General features: G+C 42.2%; 1 protein-coding gene across 1 annotated transcript in view; it reads right to left on the bottom strand.

Moving 5' to 3' along the window:
* LRBA (LPS responsive beige-like anchor protein) overlaps positions 1–25,321 on the bottom strand; it is a 568,467-nt gene that overhangs the window by 425,635 nt on the left and 117,511 nt on the right. Inside the window, exon 33 of the mRNA XM_044300361.1 lies at positions 20,366–20,427. Coding sequence (XP_044156296.1) covers positions 20,366–20,427 — 62 coding nt within the window. The remainder of the gene's footprint in view (positions 1–20,365; positions 20,428–25,321) is intronic.

The raw sequence follows: 25,321 nt of genomic DNA, 5'->3' as shown, positions 1-25,321 counted from the left end.
ATTTGCCAAGCATCTCACTTTATAAATAAGTGTAGCATTAGCACTATAATATTTTTGTGACTATGGCATTATTGTACTTTATCTGATCTGCAGGGTGCTGTTTCATTGTCTTTTTTCCTTTAGGTTTTTGCCATGGCGGCGTGCACCTGCGCATTGGGAGGTGCTGACTAACCCCCTTTGCAGATTTACAGTGCTGGAGATGTGGCACTCCAGCGAGTCGTGCACTCCTGATTAGCCTGTCTGCCTCATATGCAGATTTTAATTAGTTTCAGTATAAAGCTGTGGCCTGCTCTCACTACATTCACTGGAAGCTGTCTGGCACAAGGAAAGGTATGGAGTGGGCTCGGCATGCATGTTGGTACCTGCATCCCTTGTAAGTATTGGGAGGCCATTATGGCACCAAAAATGGTAAAAGGCAGAGTGGATCCAGCATGCATGTGGATCAAACACTTCCTGAACATTATAGCGGCCATTATGGCGCATAACAGGTAGTATTTAGTATTAGGACCAATCTTACAGAGATCGCCTTTATGTTCGGCAGATGGTTTTGTACAAAATGCATTTGTCAGGCATCTCACTTTATAAATAAGCGTAGCATTAGCACTATAATATTTTTGTGACTATGGCATTATTGTACTTTATCTGATTTGCAGGGTGCTGTTGCATTGTCTTTTTTTCTTTAGGTTTTTGCCATGGCGGCGTGCACCTGCGCATTGGGATGTGCTGACTAACCCCCTTTTCTTTGCTTCATGACTGGGTCAGATTGTCTCCAAGATGGCAGGTCTTGTGGGGTGTTACTAGTATGCAGTGGTTAGTACCTGCCAAGTACGATCCAAGGAAGATAAACTGGTAAACCTGAGACAAGATTATAGGCTCCCAAGGATCACTTATGTGCATAAGGTATGAAGCCTAGCCCATCAGGTCCAATCCTCCAGAAGAGCTACTGTGGCATAATAAAAAAAAAGAAAAAAGTTACTGCTTGATGTCAAGAACTCACCTGGCGGTGCTCCCATGGCAGGCCCTGTCACTCCATGGCGGCACTGCCGGAATCATTCTGTTGCCGTGGCAGAAAGCCCCACTGGCATGGGAGCTGATTGGTCTGACGCCTCTGCTCCCCGATAGGCCAATCAGTCGCAGCTCTGTCGTCACAGGCAGGTGCCGGTCATTGGTTTTCCTCACTAGTATGCATTAGGCCAAATGCACACGGCCGTGTTTCGCGGCCGAGAGCGGTCCGTGGTATGCCGGGCTGGATTCCTGTTCAGAGTAGGAGCGCACGGCGTCATTGGTTGCTATGATGCCGTGCGCTTCATGTCGCCGCTGCACTACAGTATAACACTATACTGTTTGGATAACAGATATTCTGACTTTTGGATTGTCCCTGACTTTGTTCCTGACTGCTGTTAATTTCCCGACGTGCTCTGCTGGTAATGGCCCCATCCGGCATTTGTGTTTGTATTTTGTCTTGGTTCTGACGTATCTCTCTGGTTTGGACTCTGGCCTGATTTGACTTTGCTTTTTGGTCCTGTTTTTACCAGTCTGTCATGTTTATTATTTCCCCCGTTTGTTTTTTTTCCTGATAGTCGATCCCTGACTGGATGCTGGGCCCTATCGTCCAGTTATGAGCCATTGCTTTAGGATGGATCTTGGAAGTAGGTACGGACAGTGGTGCGGGTGAGTTCAGGGCTTCACCATTCTCTACTGTGACACTTGAAAGCACCCATAATAGACAATAGAGCAATGGAAAAATGTGGCCTAGTCCAGTGATTCAGTCTCTCTTACATTGTGGACGTGTGCTTCACTTACCCAAGGAAGAGATGGGGCCAGGATCCACTAAATCAAGAAGGCAAGCTGGCAGAAGCTGAGTGATTGACTGAACAGTGTTCTGCTGGAAACCTTGAGGCCTGGAATGCATGTTTATATTTTGTACCTATGAAACCGGCAGACCTGTTACATGGGCGCTTGGCAGCTGAAGGCATCTGTGTTAGTTTCAAGTTCATTTGTGCCCACATTGCTGAGAAAAATGAGGTTTTACACCTAGAACAGTGATGGCTAACCTTGGCACTCCAGCTGTGGTAAAACTACAACTCCCAAGATGCCCCGCTTGCTTGGCTGCTCTCAGAACTCTATAGAAATAAATGGAGCATGCTGGGAGTCGTAGTTTCACCACAGCTGGAGTGCCAAGGTTAGCCATCACTGACCTAGAAGCTCTTGGCATCTGCTGCGCAATCTGCACTTTGATTGACAAGGTTAGGCAGTGTAAACATCATCATGCCTGGCCCTGTCAGTCAAAGTGCAGAGGGAGTAACAGTTGCAGAAAAAGTGGAGTCTCTAGGTGTAAGGGGGCAACGACTCCATTGCTCCTAGAGGCTCATTTGCATATATTTAAACATAATTTCTCAGCATTGTGGACACCTATGAACATGGGACCAACACAGATGCCTTCAGCTGCCAAGCGCACATGCAACAGGTCAGTTTCATGGGTACAAATCTGCTGACAGATGCCCTTTAAAATTAAGGCTAATTGGTGTGTACATTTGGCCAGGTTCCTCTAGTTTTCCTTTATGATGGACCCAACTTAGTAATTATATCAATAGAAATACCAGTTGGAACCCTGCCTCCATCTCATTATCCCTGAAGGTCCTATACGATCTACAGGGTGGGCCATTTATATGGATACACCTTAATAAAATGGGAATGGTTGGCGATATTAACTTCCTGTTTGTGGCACATTAGTATATGTGAGGGGGGAAACTTTTCAAGATGGGTGGTGACCATGGTGGCCATTTTGAAGTCGGACATTTTGAATCCAACTTTGTTTTTTTTTCAATAGGAAGAGGGTCATGTGACAAGTTTCTGACGACTTATAAAATGTGTTCAATGTGCTGCCCATTGTGTTGGATTTTCATTGCTTGTCAAACTAGTGGAAAGTACAACTAGCTTAGTTGCCCATAGCAACAAATCAGGTTTAATTTTTCATAGGAGCTGTCCAAAATTAAAGGTGGAATCTGGTTGCTATCGGCAACTAAGCCAGTTCTACTTTACACCAGTTTGATAAGTGACCCAGTTTGATAAGTACTTTCCACCAGTTTGACAATCCAACACAATGGGCATCACATTGAACACATTTTATAAGTGGTCAGAAACTTGTAAATAACTCATGAAAGAATAACGTTACGTTAAAACCAAGCACACCATTGTCTTGTGAAATTCCCAATACGTTTGATGTGTCACATGACCCTCTTCCTATTGAAAAAACAAAATGGTCAACTTAAAAATGGCTGCCATGGTCACCACCCATCTTGAAAAGTTTCCCCCCCTCACATATACTAATGTGTCACAAACAGGAAGTTAATATCACCAACCATTCCCATTTTATTAAGGTGTATCCATATAAATGGCCCACCCTGTATTTCATGGAGCAACAGGCACCAATACTTAATATACTGTAAGCCAAAGCCACATGACAAATTCATCCACCTCTTCAATGGCTTATAGTGGATTCTGCCATCTACAGACAATGGCCTATTTATTAAATTGTACAACATAATGCAACAGATTTGCTAGTAGTATGGCTACGGTATGTAACATTGGTCCCTTTATCAAACACAAGGGGAACATAACCCGCATTAACAATGCTTAACTCAATGGTTAATATGACAGCTCAGGGTTTCCAGATTTCAAAAGAAAAAGACTGCTGTAGAAAATTTATGACTAACAAATCCTCGAAGAGTTATATAAAATTCATTAGTTTTTCCTTAATCAATTCTTGGATCAACATGCACATTAGCTTGTCACAGCCTAATGCAAAAAAAAGCGATTACAACCCCATACTTTATGTAAAAAGATGACAGAAGGAATCTATGTTCAACCAGTCAGTGCAGAATGAAAATGCAAAGAAAACAGATTAAGGATGATTTATTTGCTATTTTTCTCTGTGGAAGTTAATTACAAGTTACTTAAATTCTTTATTATTGTACAGGATGCAATTTATGCAAAAATAACGTAGTGTGCAGACTTTGAATGAGGTGCATAGCAAATAGGAACACGTGCAAGAACAAACGGATTTCTTTTCCATGGCCTTCACCTTAGTAAGACCAAGCAAGGCCTCAGCTGGGGAAAAAAAACATGGATCTATCTGCAATGTGAGTGTGCCTGTGGTTGAAACTGCCCATCCAAATACAAGGAGTGCAGAATTATTAGGCAAATGAGTATTTTGACCACATCATCCTCTTTATGCATGTTGTCTTACTCCAAGCTGTATCGGCTCGAAAGCCTACTACCAATTAAGCATATTAGGTGATGTGCATCTCTGTAATGAGAAGGGGTGTGGTCTAATGACCAACACCCTATATCAGGTGTGCATAATTATTAGGCAACTTCCTTTCCTTTGGCAAAATGGGTCAAAAGAAGGACTTGACAGGCTCAGAAAAGTCAAAAATAGTGAGATATCTTGCAGAGGGATGCAGCACTCTTAAAATTGCAAAGCTTCTGAAGCGTGATCATCGAACAATCAAGCGTTTCATTCAAAATAGTCAACAGGGTCGCAAGAAGCGTGTGGAAAAACCAAGGCGCAAAATAACTGCCCATGAACTGAGAAAAGTCAAGCGTGCAGCTGCCAAGATGCCACTTGCCACCAGTTTGGCCATATTTCAGAGCTGCAACATCACTGGAGTGCCCAAAAGCACAAGGTGTGCAATACTCAGAGACATGGCCAAGGTAAGAAAGGCTGAAAGACGACCACCACTGAACAAGACACACAAGCTGAAACGTCAAGACTGGGCCAAGAAATATCTCAAGACTGATTTTTCTAAGGTTTTATGGACTGATGAAATGAGAGTGAGTCTTGATGGGCCAGATGGATGGGCCCGTGGCTGGATTGGTAAAGGGCAGAGAGCTCCAGTCCGACTCAGACGCCAGCAAGGTGGAGGTGGAGTACTGGTTTGGGCTGGTATCATCAAAGATGAGCTTGTGGGGCCTTTTCGGGTTGAGGATGGAGTCAAGCTCAACTCCCAGTCCTACTGCCAGTTTCTGGAAGACACCTTCTTCAAGCAGTGGTACAGGAAGAAGTCTGCATCCTTCAAGAAAAACATGATTTTCATGCACGACAATGCTCCATCACACGCGTCCAAGTACTCCACAGCGTGGCTGGCAAGAAAGGGTATAAAAGAAGAAAATCTAATGACATGGCCTCCTTGTTCACCTGATCTGAACCCCATTGAGAACCTGTGGTCCATCATCAAATGTGAGATTTACAAAGAGGGAAAACAGTACACCTCTCTGAACAGTGTCTGGGAGGCTGTGGTTGCTGCTGCACGCAATGTTGATGGTGAACAGATCAAAACACTGACAGAATCCATGGATGGCAGGCTTTTGAGTGTCCTTGCAAAGAAAGGTGGCTATATTGGTCACTGATTTGTTTTTGAATGTCAGAAATGTATATTTGTGAATGTTGAGATGTTATATTGGTTTCACTGGTAAAAATAAATAATTGAAATGGGTATATATTTGTTTTTTGTTAAGTTGCCTAATAATTATGCACAGTAATAGTCACCTGCACACACAAATATCCCCCTAAAATAGCTAAAACTAAAAACAAACTAAAAACTACTTCCAAAAATATTCAGCTTTGATATTAATGAGATTTTTGGGTTCATTGAGAACATGGTTGTTCAATAATAAAATTAATCCTCAAAAATACAACTTGCCTAATAATTCTGCACTCCCTGTACGTCTCCCAGTCTGAACAACTGTAATGGCCAATATGGACTGTAATGTTTATGGTCGTGTCTGTGAATTGATCAATCTCCAAATCACTGTTCAATCAACCAACTTCTACACATTCAATAGCTGTCGTCCGAATGATCGTTTGGCTGACAGCCATCTCTCCCGACCTCCCCATACACATACATGTTTGGTTTGGCCGAATGTGTATTCAATGAGGAGAGCAGAGAAAGTCGCTGCCAGAAACTTCTGGAGGCATCTTATCTCCCGGGAGAATAAAAGGATCGGGTAAAAATTTGTACTTCACTCGATCCTTCACTCCCACTGACAGATAAGTCGGAAGCTCCCCATACACATTAGACTGGCGGGTTCAGCTGACATTCTCTACAAGTTTGGCCAACCATACACTAATGGGGGGCCTTTAGACTGGCATCTAAAGATGCACCAAATCTATCACAGTGGCTCAGGCTGTAAGATAAATCTGTTGTACAGATAAACCTGTGGTCATGTGAATAACATTGATTATATCATAACATGGGGACCAGTAAACATGTGGGATATAGTAGGCTGCAGGTGAAGTCAGTCTTTTAAGTTAATGTGTTAAAAAAAATATATATATATCTATCTATCTATATACACACACTACAGTTATCCTTTGAGTATTGGATTGTGGTGATTAATATCTCCTTGGTGGCCCTATTTCAACTTTTCACTGTGTATTCAATTACCTCTTAATTCCACAGTTTTGTTCCCTGTACTGCCTACTTTTACCTGTGCTTAAAATCAGGTTGCGATGCAGGTCTGTATGTGTTGAAGGACTGAGGACGCAGAAGCACGCATCCTGCAAGGTCAGATTACAGACAGCCAGGGACTGTAAGTAAATGATTAAACCCAGGTCCTCCCCAGCAGTTGATAGCAGTGCCTGGGCTGTGTGCACTTCTCCCTGTCCCTGCGCTTGGCAGACGCTCCCTCACTCAGCAGACTGGGACAATGCAGAGTTGGTTCAGCGCAGACCAGGGAAGGGAGATCTGCCATCTGCTCAGTGTATAAATGAAAGCAACATGTGGTAAGAGGACCCCTTTGTGCTGCAGGAGATTAACCCTTTAGGGGGGAGGGCTCTGGTTACTGACACTTTTGGGGGGCTATTGTTACTGGCTAGTGAGGGCAGGCGGGATTAGCCTCAGGGCAGTGGCGGCCATCTTAACTGAATAGTGAGATTGCAGTTTTATGCAGACTGGTTGCTAAGGGCTGAATCTTATTAAATATGGGGTAAGTCAGTCTAATAGTAACTGATTCTGGAATATCATGTTATTAGTAACTACATATATGAAAATTGAAATTAGGGTCTAAATGTGACAGTTATCCTTTAAAGGCAAAAAAGTGTCATTATCTGAGATACTTTGACAATGGCCAAATTGTGAAGGCTAGATGACTGGGTCAGATCATCTATAAATTGGCAGGTCTTGCCATTTTTATCTAACTTTACACAAATTATTGGTTGGCTTACTGTGCACAAAAATGTTGGCTAAACCAAGCCCCCTCATCCAGCAGGAAAATCAAAATAAGTGAGTTTGTTGCAATGGATTATGGGGTTTGGTGCATTTGCTTAACAAAAGGTCTAAAACCAGTGCACTGAAAACCTGAAAATTCGGATAAAACTAAAGTAGTATTTCTCAGGAATAAGGACCTGATTCTTCAAGGCATTCTTCAAGGTATGTTTTCTTTTAAACTAATTGTAGAGATGACAGTCTACCTAAAGTGCATAAACCATTTTAAAACTGTAATAATTTTAAAATGGGTTCCTGTAACGATATACTGCTGTTACAAAGGTGTTATAGTGCCTCCCTTAGATTTCCTCTTAGAACATCCACCTGTTGTGCTCAATATTGGGGATCACACAAGCTCAGATGCTCAGTGACAAAGTCTGGATCCGAGGAGTGGACTTGCAACTTAAAGTGGCCCTGGAAAATACCTAAACGTGGTCTAAGCAAATTGACAGAAGGTGGGGTAACTCAGGAAGGCAGGCAGGGCCAACACAAGTAGGCAGGGGTCAGCCATACCATCTGCAATTCAGCATGAAGCCTTAGATGTCCGCTTCCCTTTGTCATCTGTATAATGGCTTTAAGCCTAGTGGTCTGTTTCCTATGAGTGTGAACCGCAAGCAGGAAGCCATGGGCTCCTGTGCCACTGCAGTATTCAACTGTATCGCCATCCTGATAATGTGGTGTGGTATAATTTAATTGAAGAGGGCAAAGGGGACATAAGTACCTGATTTTCCCTTCGTTAATTAACTCTGAGCGTCAGATGGTTACATATACCCAATAAGGGCTTAGGTGGCCCCCTGGGTATCAGCCAAATGGGAAATTTCCCTGTAGGGTCTATGGCCAGTCTGCCCCTGCCAGATCCCCTTGTACACAGGGCATGGAGTGACGTCTTGTATAGCGCTGGCCAGCCATTAAGAATCAGAGGACGAGAAGCAAACTTCTCTCACAGCACACTAGGTGAATGTTCTGGGAAAGAATAAGAACAGCAAGGGGCGCCATAACAATTTAGCCACAAGAACATTTTTAAATGATTTCAACTGAAAAAAAAATAGTTCTTGATGAGCTAAAATGTATACTAAATCATGGGACAACCCTATTTATGAATACTAGATATGCAAAATAAGGTGCATAAAAGGACCAATGGAGGTAACGGTGCATGGTCATAGAGGCATTAAGCTGTGTGTAGGCCTCACTTTTCATACAGCTCACTCAGATGTTCATAGCTGAACAGATATGTTCTAACAGTAGGGAGCCAAATTAAAGCGCACATTTCTCGGAGAAGTCTCCACTTTGTGAGCTTCGCTTCCTGTCAGGAAGAGTTGCATTTCAATGCCTAGCCCAATCAGCAGGGAGCTTGAAGAATTAAGTGCCAGTTGATATTACTTTGCTTTGTGTCAACCACCCTTGAGAATTACGTTCAAAGACTTCGCTAAGAGGTCAGCATGGTCTCATCCTTCTGACTAGACTGCGGAGCCACAGGGTGTGCTCCTTTTTTCTATGAATTTCACCTTAAAGACTTCTGTTTTTTGAACCCTAGTGTGCCGAAGTCGCCACAGGAAGCTTTGTATTTCAGAAAATGACTGGTTTATGCCTACATTATGATATCCCAACTCTTTAACATCTGTACCAAACTGCTTAGATTTCAGAAAGGTAAAGCTGTCTCTTCTCATTAAACCCAAGGCTTTAAAAGGCAGTTGGAATATGTTTTATGATGACGCGTCAAAACTATACAAATACTACCACATACAGGCTTGTGACCTTTGATTAAAAAGAAATAGGAGACACCAAAATACTATATATATTCACGATTGTTACTGCACACGCTAGTATTTTCTACATGTATTTTATACACGTCTTTTGTCCAAAAACAAAGAAAAAAAGATTGGCGAATATAATTCATTTTTTTTATTTATTTTTTTACTTTTAACAAGGCCAAAAAACCCTCCCAAAAAATAACAAACCTTCCAGCGTGGATCATGGAATTTTTTTATTCTTTAAATAAACAATTCAACAGAGAATGGAAAAAAATGTAAATTAAAAATCATTAAAAGAGGGGCTTTCACCTCTCTGGACAGGTTTGTTTTAGTAACTACTTGCATTCCCCTATGTTGCGCTATTCGCTTATCTTCTAGAAGTTATGAATGAATTGCCTGCAATGAAGTTCCAGCTGGATGTTTCCCTGTCAGCACTAATGCATAATGTCAGACTGTGCAGGGACACACACCCAACTAGTAATAGCCAGTGGACCTTCACTGCAAACTGCTAGTATTACATGAAATCATAAATTAATGACACAACAAAGTCATAAGAATAGATGCTTTAGAATTATTACATGGGGATTGCGAGTAGCTGGTATAACAAACATGCCAGGAGAGTTTACAGGTCCTCAAGTTCCATAAAGGTACAACCATATGCGGCAGATTTCAATTCTTATCTAATTGGCTGCAGATTTCACAATCCGCATAGCAAAGAACGATATCCATGGTGGAAATTCTCAGCATTAATTGACATGTGGCAGATTTAAAATCCACACTCCAGTTCAATTTAAGCTGCAGATTTTTACACACAGTGTGTAGAGTTTTGTTTCAATCTCCTCCACTTTGATAACACTGTAAAATGCTACTGATACGCTGCACAGAAACCTGCAGCATATCTGTCCTGTGTGGATGTGGCCTTAAAAGGGTTTGCCAGTTTCCAATATCGATGGCCTAACCTCACAATTTGTCTTCAATATCAGATCAGCAGGGGCCCGATTCCTGGCACTCCCGCCAATCAGAACATTCTCTTCACCGTTTACCTGCTCACCATCAACAACATCGGAACAGTGAGCAGGTGCAATTACAGCTCCGCCGTCTCTATTCACTTCAAAGGGAAGGAGCAGTTACACTATCTGGTCCTTCCCATTGAAGCGTACGGGATGGAAGATCAGTAATTACACCTGCTACCTGCTGTCGACGGCAAGCAGGTAAAGCGCTTTCTCTTCAAAAAGCTGATCAGCTGGGATTTCTGGAGTCAGTGCCCGCCGATCTGATACTGATGACCTAGCCATTAATATAGCAAACTTGACAACCCCTATAAAGTGACTGTCCGCTTTCCGATACTGGTGAACTATCGCGGAAATAAAAAAAAACGGTAAAAAAATAAAAACGCGCAGTAATGTATATATCATAATGTAGAATGTGAACTGCAGCAATGTTTGAGTAGACTTTATGCTAACAAGGTCTAAACAAAAAGCATGCTGTAAATGACAAATGTCAACAAGCAAATGGATTCCAGTAATTGTATTGGGAGGTTTGGTCTTCTTAAAGGGTCACATCAAAATCAAAGCAAAGCAATCTTCTCCTGATGATTCATCACTCCATTTTACTCAATATCTTGTTTATGTGCAATCATACAGTAAATATTAAGAGACCTGCACAATTTGAAAAGTTACTATCCATTTCCCAGACCTTTACATCATACTAAGGGTCCATTCACACGTCCGCAATTCTGTTCCGCATTTTGAGGAACGGAATTGCAGACCCATTAATTTTTATTGGGCCACACTATGTGCGGTCCAGATCCATATTTCCTGATCCGCACTTCCGGGTCCACAACTCTGTTCCCCCCAAAAATAGAACATGTCTTATTCTTGTTCGCAATTGCGGACAAGATTAGGCATTTTCTATTATAGTGCCAGCGATGTGTGGTCCACAAAATCTCTTGGCCAGAGCGGAGAGTTGCCACAGAAAAACTCTTGCTCTGGAGGACCTGTCCTGCATAAGGCTACTTTCACACTAGAGCTTTTCTGGATCCGGCAGGGTTCAGCAAAAACGCTTCCGTTACTGATAATACAACCGCCTGCATCAGTTATGAACGGATCCGGTTGTATTATCTTTAACATAGCGAAGAAGGATCCGTCAAACTCCTACGCATTCCAGGACAGAAAGCAAAACTACAACATGTCGCAGTTTGCTCTCTGGTATGGGAACGCAACTAAACGGAACGGAATGCATTTTGGAGCATTCCCTTCTGTTCAGTTCAGTTTTGTCCCCAATGACAGTGAATGGGGACAAAACTGAAGCTTTTTTTTTTCCTATTGAGCCCCGATGACAGATCTCAAACTACCGGAAAACTAAAACACTAGTGTAAAAGTAGCCTAACACACATGCCAAAAACAAAACAAAACCATTGATTTAAATGGCCATCGTGTAATGCCTAGTTTACCCTGTGGTGGCGGTGGCGGTGGCACTGCAGTGAAATTGAACACTTACTGCCATGTTTCTCCACAGATGAGAGCTAGGCTACTTTCACATCTGAGCTTTCCCTTTGTGCTATCGAGATCTGTCATACGCTCTCAATAGCAGGGGAAATGCTTCTTTTTTTTTGTCCCTATTCATTGTCAATGGGGACAAAACTGAACTGACTGAAATGGAATGCTCCAGAATGCATTCCGTTCGGTTTGGTTGCATCCCAATCGCGGACATAAAAACGCTGCAAACAGCGTATTTCTGTCTGCGATGTGGTGCGGAGCAAGACGGATTCTGACACACAATTTAAGTCAATGGGGATGGATCAGTTTTCGCTGACAATAGAAAAAGGATCCATCCCGTATTGACTTTCAATGGTGTTCATGACGGATCCATCAAGGCTATGTTAAAGCTAATACAACTGGATCCGTTCATAACAGATGTAGATGGTTATATTACAGTGACTGAAGCGATTTTGCTGATCCATGACGGATCCAGCAAAAACGCTGGTGTGAAAGTAGTCTTAACTACTTGGGAGTCCTTGCTGGAAGACAATGATCAGCTTACTGCCAAGGAACCCTTAAAACAAATAAGGATTGTTCAAATCAGAGGACTCCTGGACTCCTTTATAGGCTATGGACACCTTCAGGGCAATTTTTTTATTATTGCATTTTACTCATTCTGGGCTAAAATCACATTTTCTGTTGGTCTTGAAAACGTTCAGTGGGTTTAAAGTTATATTGGTTAAAAATCAGTCCGCTTGCAGAGTATCATTTCTCAGCAAGCTGACTGCTCATGTGAAGCCTGATCTCCTGAAGCCATAAATACTCAGTTTGATAAAAGTTCAGCTATAATGAGTGTTTCTGGTGTCAGATCAGAGATCAGGCTTCACATGAGCCATCAGCTGATGGGACTGAAAAGAGATAATCTGCAAACAGACTGATTTTTAACCACTGTAACTCAAAAACGGATGAAAACTTCACAAAGACCAAATGAAAAAAATATTTTACGCCAAAACTAGTAAAATGCAATTGTAAAAAAATTTCCCAAAAAGGTGTCTACGGACTTTGAGTAAGTTTTCCATGCACAACTAAGCAAATAATAATTTGGAGTATCAGGTTGTCAGAGCCCAAGAGATGCATGGTGCTACTTCTAGACTAAACATTCTACAAGGCTGAGAATCGTTAAGAGGTTGTCCCATCTTTTATTAAGTGGTGGCCTAGCCTCCCAAATACCCGGAATCCTGGTTATCAGCAGTTTGTAGTGGACTGAGCTTGTTACTGCAGCGCTGCTTCCATTGAAGTCATACTATAATATAGAAAAGACTATAACACGTCTGTGTCCATGGAATGAGATCTATAAAAATTCTATAAAAGATTGGGAACCAATTATCTACAGTGCAATCCAAAAATTGCAAGATGTGATCCATAACTGATCCCTTCTATCACAGTATTGAGAACCCAGTAGTGATGCACTTAACCATGGGCACCTGACTATGACCGCTTTGGGGAGCCACCCAGAAGCAGTCAACACTGGGCATGTGTCTCCCAAATCAGATTACCAGCTCATCAACATACACTAAATCACAAGCGTGTCTAGTAACAAATCCAGAGGCTCTAGTAACAAAAATACATCACGATCAACAGACACAAATCAATTTTATCGGATAGTCAAGAAGAAAAAAAATCTACAAATTAGCCAGCTAACAGTCTCTTAAAAACATCAAAGACCTTTCCATTTTATAGCTGGTGTCTGAAAAACCACCAAGTTCCAAATCCCCATTTAATAGTATTTTTTCCTCATTTAATTAATTACTTTGGACACGCGAGCCAGACACAATGATGTTCCCTTTCCCAACACATCCTATGCATTTCTGATAAATGGGAGAAGAATAGATGACCTGGCAGAAGGCTCACACAATAACATGTGATTTACCGGACATGAATGCAGCTACTGCAAGATTTATCTGACAGCCCCCTCCGATAGTGGCCTGCTGAGTATCCGATGGGATGATTTCTAGTCTGGAAAGTCTGCGACCTGGTAGCCATACACATTATTTATTTATTAGATGTTTTGGGTTGAAACCATTTTTAAATGATGCACTTCACAATGCATAGCCATAAATTCAGCTTTAAGCCTTGGAAAGGAGGTAGTGTTATTGGAATGTATGTCAACCTGAATTAGGATGAGCAAAACAACGCTTTTATCAAGTGGCCTTCAACGTGATGTGTATTGTTTCAGAAACTATATTCACGTCAAATAAACAAAAATCCTCTGCAGTAATATTACATGAAATATTTCTTAAATCCTAAGTGGAACATAGCTGTCAAAACAAGGCTCGGGAAGAACAGTGCTCCGGAATAAAGAATCCTCTTAGGCTTCTGCTGTCTGCTGTATTAAAATGTAAGAGGAAGCCCTTTACCACTAGAGCCCTTACATGCACATTCCCCAATAGTGTATTATCACTGGTAGGGTAAGGGTCCCTGCGTGCATGGAATTTACATAAAAACTCACAAAGAAAAACTAACATAAAGCTGCACTATTTATTACCGTTCTGATGCTTTTTCTGCTGATTTGATGCGGTTTTTGGGCACCACTCACCCTTTCATTGAAAAATAATAAAAATGCAATAAGCACAACAACAAAAACGCAACAATAATTGACATGCTGCAGATTTTAAAATAATTCGCACAGCAGGTCGATTTCCACGTTTATACAATCTTATACACTTTGCTGGAACCGTATTACATTGCGGTTTTTCGTATGCACTTAACCTTACAATATAACGGATTAAAGAAACAAAACCACTGGCCGTTCAAAAATCAAAGCTTTCATGTATTAAATAGTGAGAACCCCTAAAAGTGAAGCGCAAAGGAAACGCTATCCAAAGTTTCTCATTCAACAAGATATTTTTTTTTTTTTTAAATAGAGCATTAATTTCAAATGGACAATACTGTGCATTGGTGAGCAGAGAGAAGGCCGCAGTGCTACTGCAAACACAGCTCATCGGTGGGGGTGTCAGTTAGTGATGACCTAGAGGCCAAAAGACCTCGAAGACCCATTTTACGTGAAGATTTTCTGGAGGGAAAAATCATCTAACTGGTTAAAAAAAAAGCTGCTGATCCACAGTACTTTTAAATAGTGAGTAAAACAGAAATTGACAGGTTCACATATATGAGCAGGTGTATTGAAGTACAGGAAAACCCTTTAAATATCAATTCCATATAAAAAAAAAATAATGGATAGGACCTAACGTTCTGCTGTCAATCCATAATATCTCCTGCACAGTCCGATACTGGCAGCACTGACTGGATAGAGAATAGAGCCTGACTTGAGAAAGACCTCATTGTGTTGGGTTGAAACATTGCGTTTCGGGTGAATAAAGCAGATCCACTAACCTTTCACCATATCTGGAGTGCTGCCTCATTCTTCTTATATTTAACGTAATTAAATAATCTACGAAGACTGACTTGTGTTTATGGTGGTCTTAACCATTAAGGCCTGGTATGTATATTTGTATTACATATGTAATATTATATATATATAATACAAATATACATACCAGGCCTTAATGGTTAAGACCACCATAAACACAAGTCAGTCTTCGTAGATTATTTAATTATGTTAAGATAACAGAGCTTATTCCTTCACTTCATCACATCCATAAGACATGACAAATGTGAAAAGTTTTGCACATTTGTACACGTTAACTTTGCAAAGCTACCATATAATTTACGTGATTAAAATCCAGTTTTTGACCTGATCTCTCGATCTTTGGCACTCAAACCCTTCCATCACTTTAAAGAAAATTAATTAGAAATTTAGCAGCCGAATATCACTTCCTACCTTATCTGAGCACACCCCTCCCAAAAAAGCAGAAAGCCAATCCATCAAAATCAAGCAGCCCCCTCCCAGTATCTGCAAGCCACTGAGCAGACGTTCAATTTCATATATCTCTAGGTTTCATACAGCCTAAAGACAGTTCACTTCTTAACAAAATGAATCACTTTGGTGACTGCCACTATGACCTCCTTGAATAAGGAAAATTGTAAGTGAAAAATGTAATTATCACACTACAACAAGCCGAAAGCATCTGGAGCCAATTCCAGGCCTATAGCTTTTATCATTCACACTTCCAAACTGCCAACTAGGAAAGCTTGATTAGAGAATTTCCCTTAAAGCAAACAACCGGTTACAATACAACTCTTCAGAAATAATGGTTCCATCCGCAGCGTTTTTACAGGAGCATGCATGAGAAACTGGTGCATTAAAAAGGTCCTTGACTTTGCAGGCACCAAACACACCAAAACTGCATCAGAAAAATAATGTAATGTAAAGCATGGCAGTGTCGCTGCCAACCAAGCAGTCTTGGGGTGAAGCCCCTATTTAAAACCCTAGTCCGTAGAGAGGTATGTGGCCTAACACTAGTGAACAGACAGCAGCTAGGCGCACATGGACAGGATGCATGATCATGCAGGTGATCCGGAGGGAAGAAAACTATGGACTAGGGTTTGTATGGCTTTTTCAAGGTTATGATGTGATATTGCACGATGTATACGGCTACTTTCACACCTGCGTTCAGGTGGCCGCTCGTGAGATCCGTTTGAAGGGGCTAACAAGCGGCCCTGAACGCAGCCGTCTGGCCCTAATGCATTCTCAGTGGAGGCGGATCCACTGAGAATGCATCCGCCTGCCTGCGCTCAGCCTCCGCTCCGCTCAGTGAGTGGACACCTGAACGCTGCTTGCAGCGTTCGGGTGTCCGCCTGGCCGCGCGGATCCGTTCTGACTTACAATGCAAGTCAATGGGGACGGATCCGCTTGAAGATGACACCATATGGCATAATCTTCAAGCGGATCCGTCCCCCATTGACTTTCAATGTAAAATCTGAACGGATCCGCTCAGGCTACTTTCACACTTAGAAAATTTTTCTAAGTTATAATGCAGACGGATGCGTTCTGAACGGACCCACCGTCTGCATTAATATGAGCGGATCCGTTCAGAACGGATCCGATTGAACGCTAGTGTGAAAGTAGCCTACCTCTGAATAAAGGGGTGACGCATTAAGGAAATTATATTGGTCCGTGAAATACAGTAGAAGCATTGGCTTTTTATGGAGTGGTGGAACTCCATGATGTCCATGAACGACTGATGACCACGGCTGTTTATGTCAATTTCCTATTTTTCACTTTTAAAGGTCATTGGCATATTACCCCTATTTTAAATGAATGGAAGTATTTTTGGAGATGAATACATCATGGGGGAGATTTAAGAGGTGCGCTTCTGTTTCCTATACCAGTCTTGTTGCCCTGTGCGCTCTAGTGAGATGTGCCAGTTTCATCTCTGGCTCTCTGTGTGCCAGAAAGTCAAATCTGTGCCAGCTTTTCAATGCTAGTTTGTGGTGTAAATTATAGCAAGTTTGTCGGGCTGAAAGAAGCCCCCTCTCTTTCCACTAATTCCTGCCTATTTTATTGTCACTTTTGAAAAGTAGTGAGTAGCACAACGCCCCCTAATTAGCCTTACATTACAGTACAGAACTGGATTAATACATTTTGCAGGCCTCTGGGCAGAGATCTCCCAAGATTTCTTGCTAGAATACAGTACCAGCCTTCAGGTGGATTTAGATTTTTGGGCAGATTATCGGGAACAGCGGTTACTGCAAAGACTTGTTCCCGACAATTTGCCCATCTAAAAGTGCCACCGATCACCCGACGAATGAGCGAAACGCTTGTTGATCGGGAGATTATGTCGTTCGTGCTGGCACCACCAATCATGGCTTCTGGGCAGCAGGTTGTGTGGGGTAAACAGTGATCTGCTGCCAAGAAACAATGCAGCTGAATGAAGTTGAGCGATTGCATTAGTGATCCCTCGATCTCATACTGTAAAGGAGATCTCTGCATGTAAATACAGCAGTCTCCTTCACTGAACGAACAGCCGACTGTCAGGAAGGAACGCTTCTTTCCTAACAATCTGCTGTAACATTGTGAGGCGTAAACCAGTCTTTACGTTGGATGGTGCCTGAGCATATTATATTGAAGTCTCCTTCCACAATATGATGGAAGACACAGGGCCCATATAATACAGATATCTAAATAACACTGCCAGACAGTTGCCTAAATAGTACCGCTCAATCAATAAAGAGGAAATGGGAATACAACTGCATAGTGTACAGCTGCCGTTCAACAAGTTTGGGCAATAAGTGTGGGATAGCAGGTGCAAGGTCTGTGTGTTCCTCAGGGGCCCCTTTAGTACCAGATAGAACCTTTAGATCTCATGAATGAATGTTAGCAGCATGAGACATTAATAACCAGGAATAAGAACTGAACAGTTTTGTTGGAGGATCACTATGTAAAGCACACAAACTGAATTGTGAATAGAATGGCCATTATTCTTACTGATGAAAAGATTAAACAAATCCAGACATTTAAAGTAAAGCTGGTCATTAGAACATTGGTCTAATGTGTATGTTGGTCTCCCAGACTCTCCCCCAACAGCAGATGACTGGAGAAGGATTTCAGCATCACCAATCCTTTGTTCTCCAGAGAGATAAGCACCATCAGAGGTGTTTGGCAGTGGCTTACTGGTCCCTTCTGATTGAAAACACATGCACGCTCATCCGGATCCCATCATGTGTGTTTATTAAAAGGGGGAGATTTCAGGAGACACGGCTAGCCTTAGGAATGCATCAGGCTAACCATGCTTTCCATTTGGTCTTCAAATCTCAACCTACTACATTTGGAAGCTTTGATAAGTAATCCATTGTCACCAGAGAGACTGCTCTCTTTCTCTAGGAGATATGTCTTTGCATATTACTTTCCCCATGAAGTCACTATACAGAGTCTCCTAAAGGAGAGGCAGTAACTACATCCAAGACATCTTACTCAGCCAGTCAGAATCCTAACTCGTACTGATGCGGGGCAAACACCTAAAAACAGGTGTCTGTGGATTGCTATATGGCTTGGCCATTTTTCATTGTCAGGTTCCAAGGCTTGTTAAAAAAAACTTGCACACCAACTCACAAGGGGCAACTTCCAACAGGCGGCCCTCGCTAGACGGTTCTCTTTCTCTGTGGTCCGTGAAAATCCACATATGCGTGAATGAGGCCTTACATAACGCTAAAAACGTGAGCTGCAAAAAAGTTGCACAGCTGCAGTGTATGAGCCTCGCCTTACGGCTGTTTTCCAATGTCATTTTAGGGATTTTTACTACTTATTCTGATCTATGTAGTACCCATACTTATCTACACCGCTGGTAAGTGACACACATTTCACCACTGTTTCAATAGTCAGGATACAAATGCCATTATCCCTATGAAAGACTACGCTGTGACCTGAGACTACAATAATAAGCTCACTAGAAGTAGAACCTTTTCTTGATACTTTATTGTAAAATCCATTTGGTGTAATCTCCTGAAGTAATTGTTCTTATTGCACTTTATTGACAACGTGCATCATTGATTCTTCTCACCTTCTATGATTCCTTCATTTGTATTCATGAAATGTCTATCAGTTCAGTCTAAATAAATTTGGTGGCATACGCAGTAACATGAACCAAATCGATGCAAAGAAACATTAATTTTGCATTATCCTTATCCACTGGGCAAGAAGGCTTTGCTAGCCGCTAATGAAGGTCAAAGGTTTGGCCGTGGGTCAGAACCCTTGACCTACAGACTGATACTCTTCTCATTAAAGAAAGGCTATTCTAACCCATCCAATGAGTCAATTTACAAGCAAAATGATAGTAGAGGAACAGCTTATTTTTAAAAGATACTAGAACTCAATAAAACCATTTTCATTAATTATAGGGGAGAAAAAACAGAGGTCATTCAGGGTTTATCGCTCAGCTTCATGTACAGTTCTCCATTACAAATACAGCCCACTGATAATGTGGAATATAACATTGATCATAGGAAGTCCAGAAACAGGTTTTAGAAATAACACATTTTACTTAGAATAATCTATTGGGGGCCACCCCGTGTATTCTATATAATATTAATTTCGCTCATTCCTTCTTTGTCCCGACATCTACATGGGGTCAGTCGGGAGCTCCCCACATACATTAGACTGTCGGCCAAACCTGCTATTCTCTGCATGTTTTGCCAATAATACACTAATGTGTATGGGGACCCTTATATGGGTTTTCAAAGACTTTAATACTGATGACTTATCCTCAGGATAGGTCATCAGTATCTGATCGGTGGGGACCTGCCGATCAGCTGTTTAAGAAGCTCACCAAGCACAGCGCAGTACATTGTATTCACCCAATCACTTCTATAGGGGTCGGCTGCACCTAGGCCATGTGACCAATGAATGTGTTGTCACCGGCCTAGGCAAAGCTGAGAGAAGACTGCGGCACTACTGCAAGCACCGATGCCTTCTCAAACAGCTGATCGGCGGAACACCACCGATCAGAGGATAGGTCATCAGTAGTAAAGTGTTAGAAAACCCCTTTAAGGAACATCCTCAGAGGCACCTCTCAGTGTTGACTCTCCTCAGCCATCCATAATATCCCAATCATGCTAACTAAATCATCATCTCGCTTTATTTCAGCTAATGACACCTCATCTTGTACAAAATAACCAGTGAAAAAGAATTTCCAGCACCAGAGGACACTTTAAAATATCCCATTTATTTAGGCATCACATAAAATCCACAATATTACTCACGGTACACATCTGGAGGTGTACTGCCGAATATACCCATAAGCTGTCGGCTAAACCCTCATTTCAATAACCGCCATTTCTCCCAAGCCCCCAAACACATGCAAACTGGCTGAGCGGACATGTGTTTTTAATGGGGGGAAAAGGAATAGGCCGCTGACAGACACCTCCATCAACAACCTGTAGAAAACTACATAAAAATGATAATACGTACCTGGGAGCACAAAAGCATGACCAACTCCACGACTGAGCTACTAGATTTCATGCACACCAGGCCTTAAAAAAAAAAAAAAAAAAAAAAGAGAAGAAAGCATAAGTTAAATTACAAAGAGCGGATCAAATATTATTTTATACTAATGTTGTAGATGCAGATTATTATTATTATATTTTTCTAGCCAAGAGTAGTTTCTGGTACTGTATGTTACATATAACACAAAGACAACATTTAATATATGTCTAGGATGGGTGAAAACGAAGAAAGCAAACCTGTCACAGTCCATTACAAGGAGCTCAACAACCCAGAAGGTCCAAAAATCTAATAAAGCACATCCAAAAACATAGCGAGCCTGTCTGACCTTTTACAGAATATATACTTATTATTATACCTAACGGTTTAGTTTCCTTTAATGGAACATAATTTTAGACAAAACATAAGCAGATCTGTTACCCAAATATGCAGCGTTCTATAATTAATATTTTGCGGCTGGCACAACGACCCATCAATTTCCATACGTCTGCAAAAAACATGGTCATTCGTGTGCTGTCCGCATTCATGCGGCTGTTCCACAAATGATAGAATTAGTTCTATTCTTGTTCGTTTTGTGAACACAAATAGGCAGTTCTACTAAGAAAAGCATGCTGCCAGTATCCAGGCAAAAAAGTAAATTTCAGACAACCCCATTTATAAACTCGCTAGTTTCCCAAGTGTGATTCCCTGCGGAGCTGCTCTGGTACTCCCTCCGCTGACTTCAGACAGCATTGGTGCTGCACCTGGATACAACACGTGACTGCTGCAGCGGTCTACAGCTGAGGACAGTGATTGATCGAAGTGGTCACATGCAGACTCGGGCCCGTCACCGTAGTCTGATGTGTACAGAGGTGTGCCTTTATTCGGCAACTCATCGTGGAAGCTAATCACTGTCCTCTGGTGTAGACCGCTGAGAAAAATGATTGGCTGCAGTGGTCACAATCCGTATCTAGGCACCTTTGGGGTTCGAAAACTAAAAGTGGCGGACGGACCAAATCAGCACATCAGAAAACGGCACTGAAGAAAAAGGTGTATATATGATTATTTTTTTTATCTATTGTAGGGGTTCGCCAAGATTTTTAATTATCTCGGACGCCCCCTTTAGGCATTTTTAATCAGCAATAATAAACCTATTCTAATGAAATCCAAATCCAATAACAATAAACAGAGACAAAGTCCCTCCTCGGAGAGGTGGCCAAGTTCATGTGCTGTTACAGAACCATTACTAGAATAATTGACAGGGTTCCCACCTCTGACTTCTCCTGGTAAACGTAGGGGAAATTATATCTTCCAATATAAGGCCTCTTTCACACGGGTGTCATGTTTTTTGCCCGGATAAGAGGCTGGTGCGTTGCGGGAAAATGCGATTTTTCCGCGCGAGTGCAAAACATTGTCATGCGTTTTGCACTCGCATGAGAAAAATCGCGCATGTTTGGTACCCAAACCCGAACTTCTTCACAGAAGTTCGGGCTTGGGATTGATGTTCTGAAGATTGTATTATTTTCCCTTATAACATGGTTATAAGGGAAAATATTAGCATTCTGAATACAGAATGCTTAGTATAATAGTGCTGGAAGTGTTAAGAAAAATAAAAAAGTTAACTCACCTTATCCTCTTGATCGCGTAGTTCCCGGTCGGTCTCTTCTTTAGCTGTGGGCTAAAGGACCTGTGGTGATGTCAGATCACATGCTCCAATCACATGATCCATCACCATGGTGATGGAGCATGTGATCTGACATCACCACAGGTCCTTTAGCCCACAGCTAAAGAAGAGACCGACCGGGAACTACGCGATCAAGAGGATAAGGCGAGTTAACTTTTTTATATTTTTTAACCCTTCCAGCGCTATTGTACTATGCATTCTGTATTCAGAATGCTAATATTTTCCCTTATAACCATGTTATAAGGGAAAATAATACAGTGAATAGACTGTCACCTAGAACCCATGCGTGAAAATCGCACCGCATCCGCACTTGCTTGCGGATGCTTGCGATTTTCACGCAACCCCATTCATTTCTATGGGGCCTGCGTTACGTGAAAACCGCAGAATATAGAACATGCTGCAATTTTCACGCAACGCATAAGTGATACGTGAAAATCACCGCTCATGTGAACAGCCCCATAAAAACGAATGGGTCAGGATTCAGTGCGGGTGCAATGCGTTCAACTCACGCATCGCACCCGCGCGGAAAACTCGCCCGTGTGAAAGGGGCCTAAGTCAAAGGCATACATGCAACTGAACTAAACTTCACAAACGGAACACCCAAGACATGAAAAGGAACAGTCAGAGGCAAGTCACTATGGAAAATCAATTAGTTCCCGTGGTAGATAAGCTTCTGGCAGACTGTTAAGGTGGCCATACACATAAGATTAAAGTTGGCCGGAATGGCAGATTGACTGTCGTTTGAAAAACTAGCGCAAGGTTTGCGATCTCCAATGACACACTCTCGTCTGCAGAAAGCGTAATCCGCCATGCTGGAAAACTTTGGCCATTGATCATCACTAACTGCATGTTGATGACATGATTGACTGAATTCAGACGATCACTTGACATTTGCTGAAGCACCAAGGAGTCAGTTTTAATATAAAAAAAAAAATATAATAATAAAAAATTAAAAAAAAGTTACTCCCTGGTCGGGCAGTTTAGTTGGCAGGATTGTTCGAAGTAATGGCCGATCATCATCTCAAATTTATGGCCAGCTTTAGTCCCCATGCATGGTCAACCAAGCTTGTGTATCTATAGTGAAGTCCATAGCTGGCAGCAAATGCTTTAGCTACTGCAGGTACATGACCAGCACTGTGCACAAAAGATCCCTTAAGGCTAGGGCTATATGGCATCACTGCTTGCCCAACAGCTGTCACGGCCAGGATAGTTGCGTAGCTGTGATCCCATAGAAATTAATGGGATCACCGCAACCGTTCCAAGAAATCTAGCCATGTTGGATTTCTTGCGACCAGTGTTTTCCGGTCCTATAATAATTTATAGCCGACCCTCATGATAAGCCATCAGAATCTGATTAATGGTGGTCTCACAGCCCATCAGTCAGCTGTTCTGCTGTAGATCTGGTGTTTGGATGGAGCGTTGTACTTCCAGCTCTGACTTCTGTCAGTGTGCTGTGGATGGAGCTGGTGATTGCAGCACTGCTCCCAATTATTTCAATGGGAGCAGTGCTGTAGTAACCAGTTCTATTCAATACACACAATGGACGGTGCTGTAGTTCTGCCACCGAGCTACTAGAGGTGTGGGGTGTTGGATGCCAACCAAAAGGATATTGATAACCTATCCTGAAGATAACCCATCAAGATAAATAGGACGGGAAAAAAACCTTTTAACAATCTAAAAGAAAGGTCGCAAAGACATTACAAAGTTCAGACCACAGAGCAGCATTAGAAAAGCAGGTAGAAATGTCTGAGCGCCTAAATGATCAAAAATGAAGTGATTATATTATTTTCAGACCAGGGGTTACATTACAAACCAGGGCTGAAAACAACCGTTATATAGGACATAGGACATTTTGTGTGTTTTACTCATACAATAAGCAAGTCGACATTAACAGCAGCACAAAAGTAGAAACGACCCAGTGTGCGGACTAGCAAACAATACATAAAGACAGGAGGATAACCTAAAATATTCATACATAAATAATGATCCACAGACATGTTATGGTTTCTTTTCACATCGCCTGAAGAAGTGCAAAACATATGTTGAGAGAATTCTTAATATCCACATGTTCATTATATATGCAGAGGAGGGAAATGGTTCATTGACCTTTGCTTTCTCCGCCACCTTCCCTTTACTTCAGCCCTCTAGCTATCAATCAAGTTTCCATTTTGCTTAGTGGCAGCAGACATCCCAACCGCTCTTATTACTACTTTGACCCTTGGCCTCATGGTAAACCTAAGCAGGAACTTAAGTAGTTACCTATATGATATTTTTCCTTGTTTATACTCGAGGTGGAGATGGTTGGACTAGATCTGGGAAGACCCTTGCACAGACATGGACAGAATATTGAAATACTAACTGAAGTCTAATTTATATACATCTACATAAATGATTCATCCAACAGGAAACTAATGTAATCGAGCCTAACCTGGAAGTAAAATGTGCAAAAATTTGGTGCATATAGTGTTAGACATATTAATGAATCAAATGGAACAAAAAGAAAAGAACCCTGCACTAGAGCTGCAATGATTACTTAATACAAAAAAATCCTCGATGCAATTTCCCTGCATCAAGGATTCGTTTTAAGTCCATTCACATGTCCGCACTGTGGGTCAGGATCCATTCAGCAATTTTGCTGAACAGGTGCAGACCCATTCATTTTCACACAGTGTGCTGTCCGCATCCGCACTTCCAGTCCGCGGCTCCACAAAAAATAAATAAATAAATAAATAGAACATGTCCTATTCTTGACCGCCGGTGCGGACAAGATTACGCATTTCTATTGGGGTGCCGGCCCGGTGTTTTGCGGATCAGAAAAACACTGCGGACATGTGAATGGACCCTTAATCATGTGACCACAGAGCGTGAGTGAAGTGAAGCCAGCTATCACTGACCGCTCCGTGGCCTCCCGTGGGCACCGCACTGCACTGACCAGGGCCTTGCATGCACACATAGTCAGAACGCTGCCTGACACTTTGTGTGACGTCAGGTCCATCCCAGTGGATGCTGGGAAGAAGACGTGGTCCTTCTCCTGCGGACTCCATGTCAGATAGCCCTGCACGGCAGGAAAGTTAAGTATTCTCATTAGCTGCGACCCGAATCTGCTGGTGGGGTTGTGGGGGCCACGGTGGCACGGAGGGGACACGGTGGCACGGAGGGGCCGATGTCAGCGGGGGGACACGGTGGCACGGAGGGGCCGATGTCAGCGGTGGCACGAGGGGCCGATGTCAGCGGGGGGGGGGACTGATGTCAGCGGGGGG

Source organism: Bufo gargarizans, chromosome 1 (assembly GCF_014858855.1).
Source record: "Bufo gargarizans isolate SCDJY-AF-19 chromosome 1, ASM1485885v1, whole genome shotgun sequence".
Lineage (NCBI taxonomy): Eukaryota > Metazoa > Chordata > Amphibia > Anura > Bufonidae > Bufo > Bufo gargarizans.
Note: the sequence above shows the minus strand (reverse complement) of the source record. Positions and strands in the feature narration are given on the sequence as shown.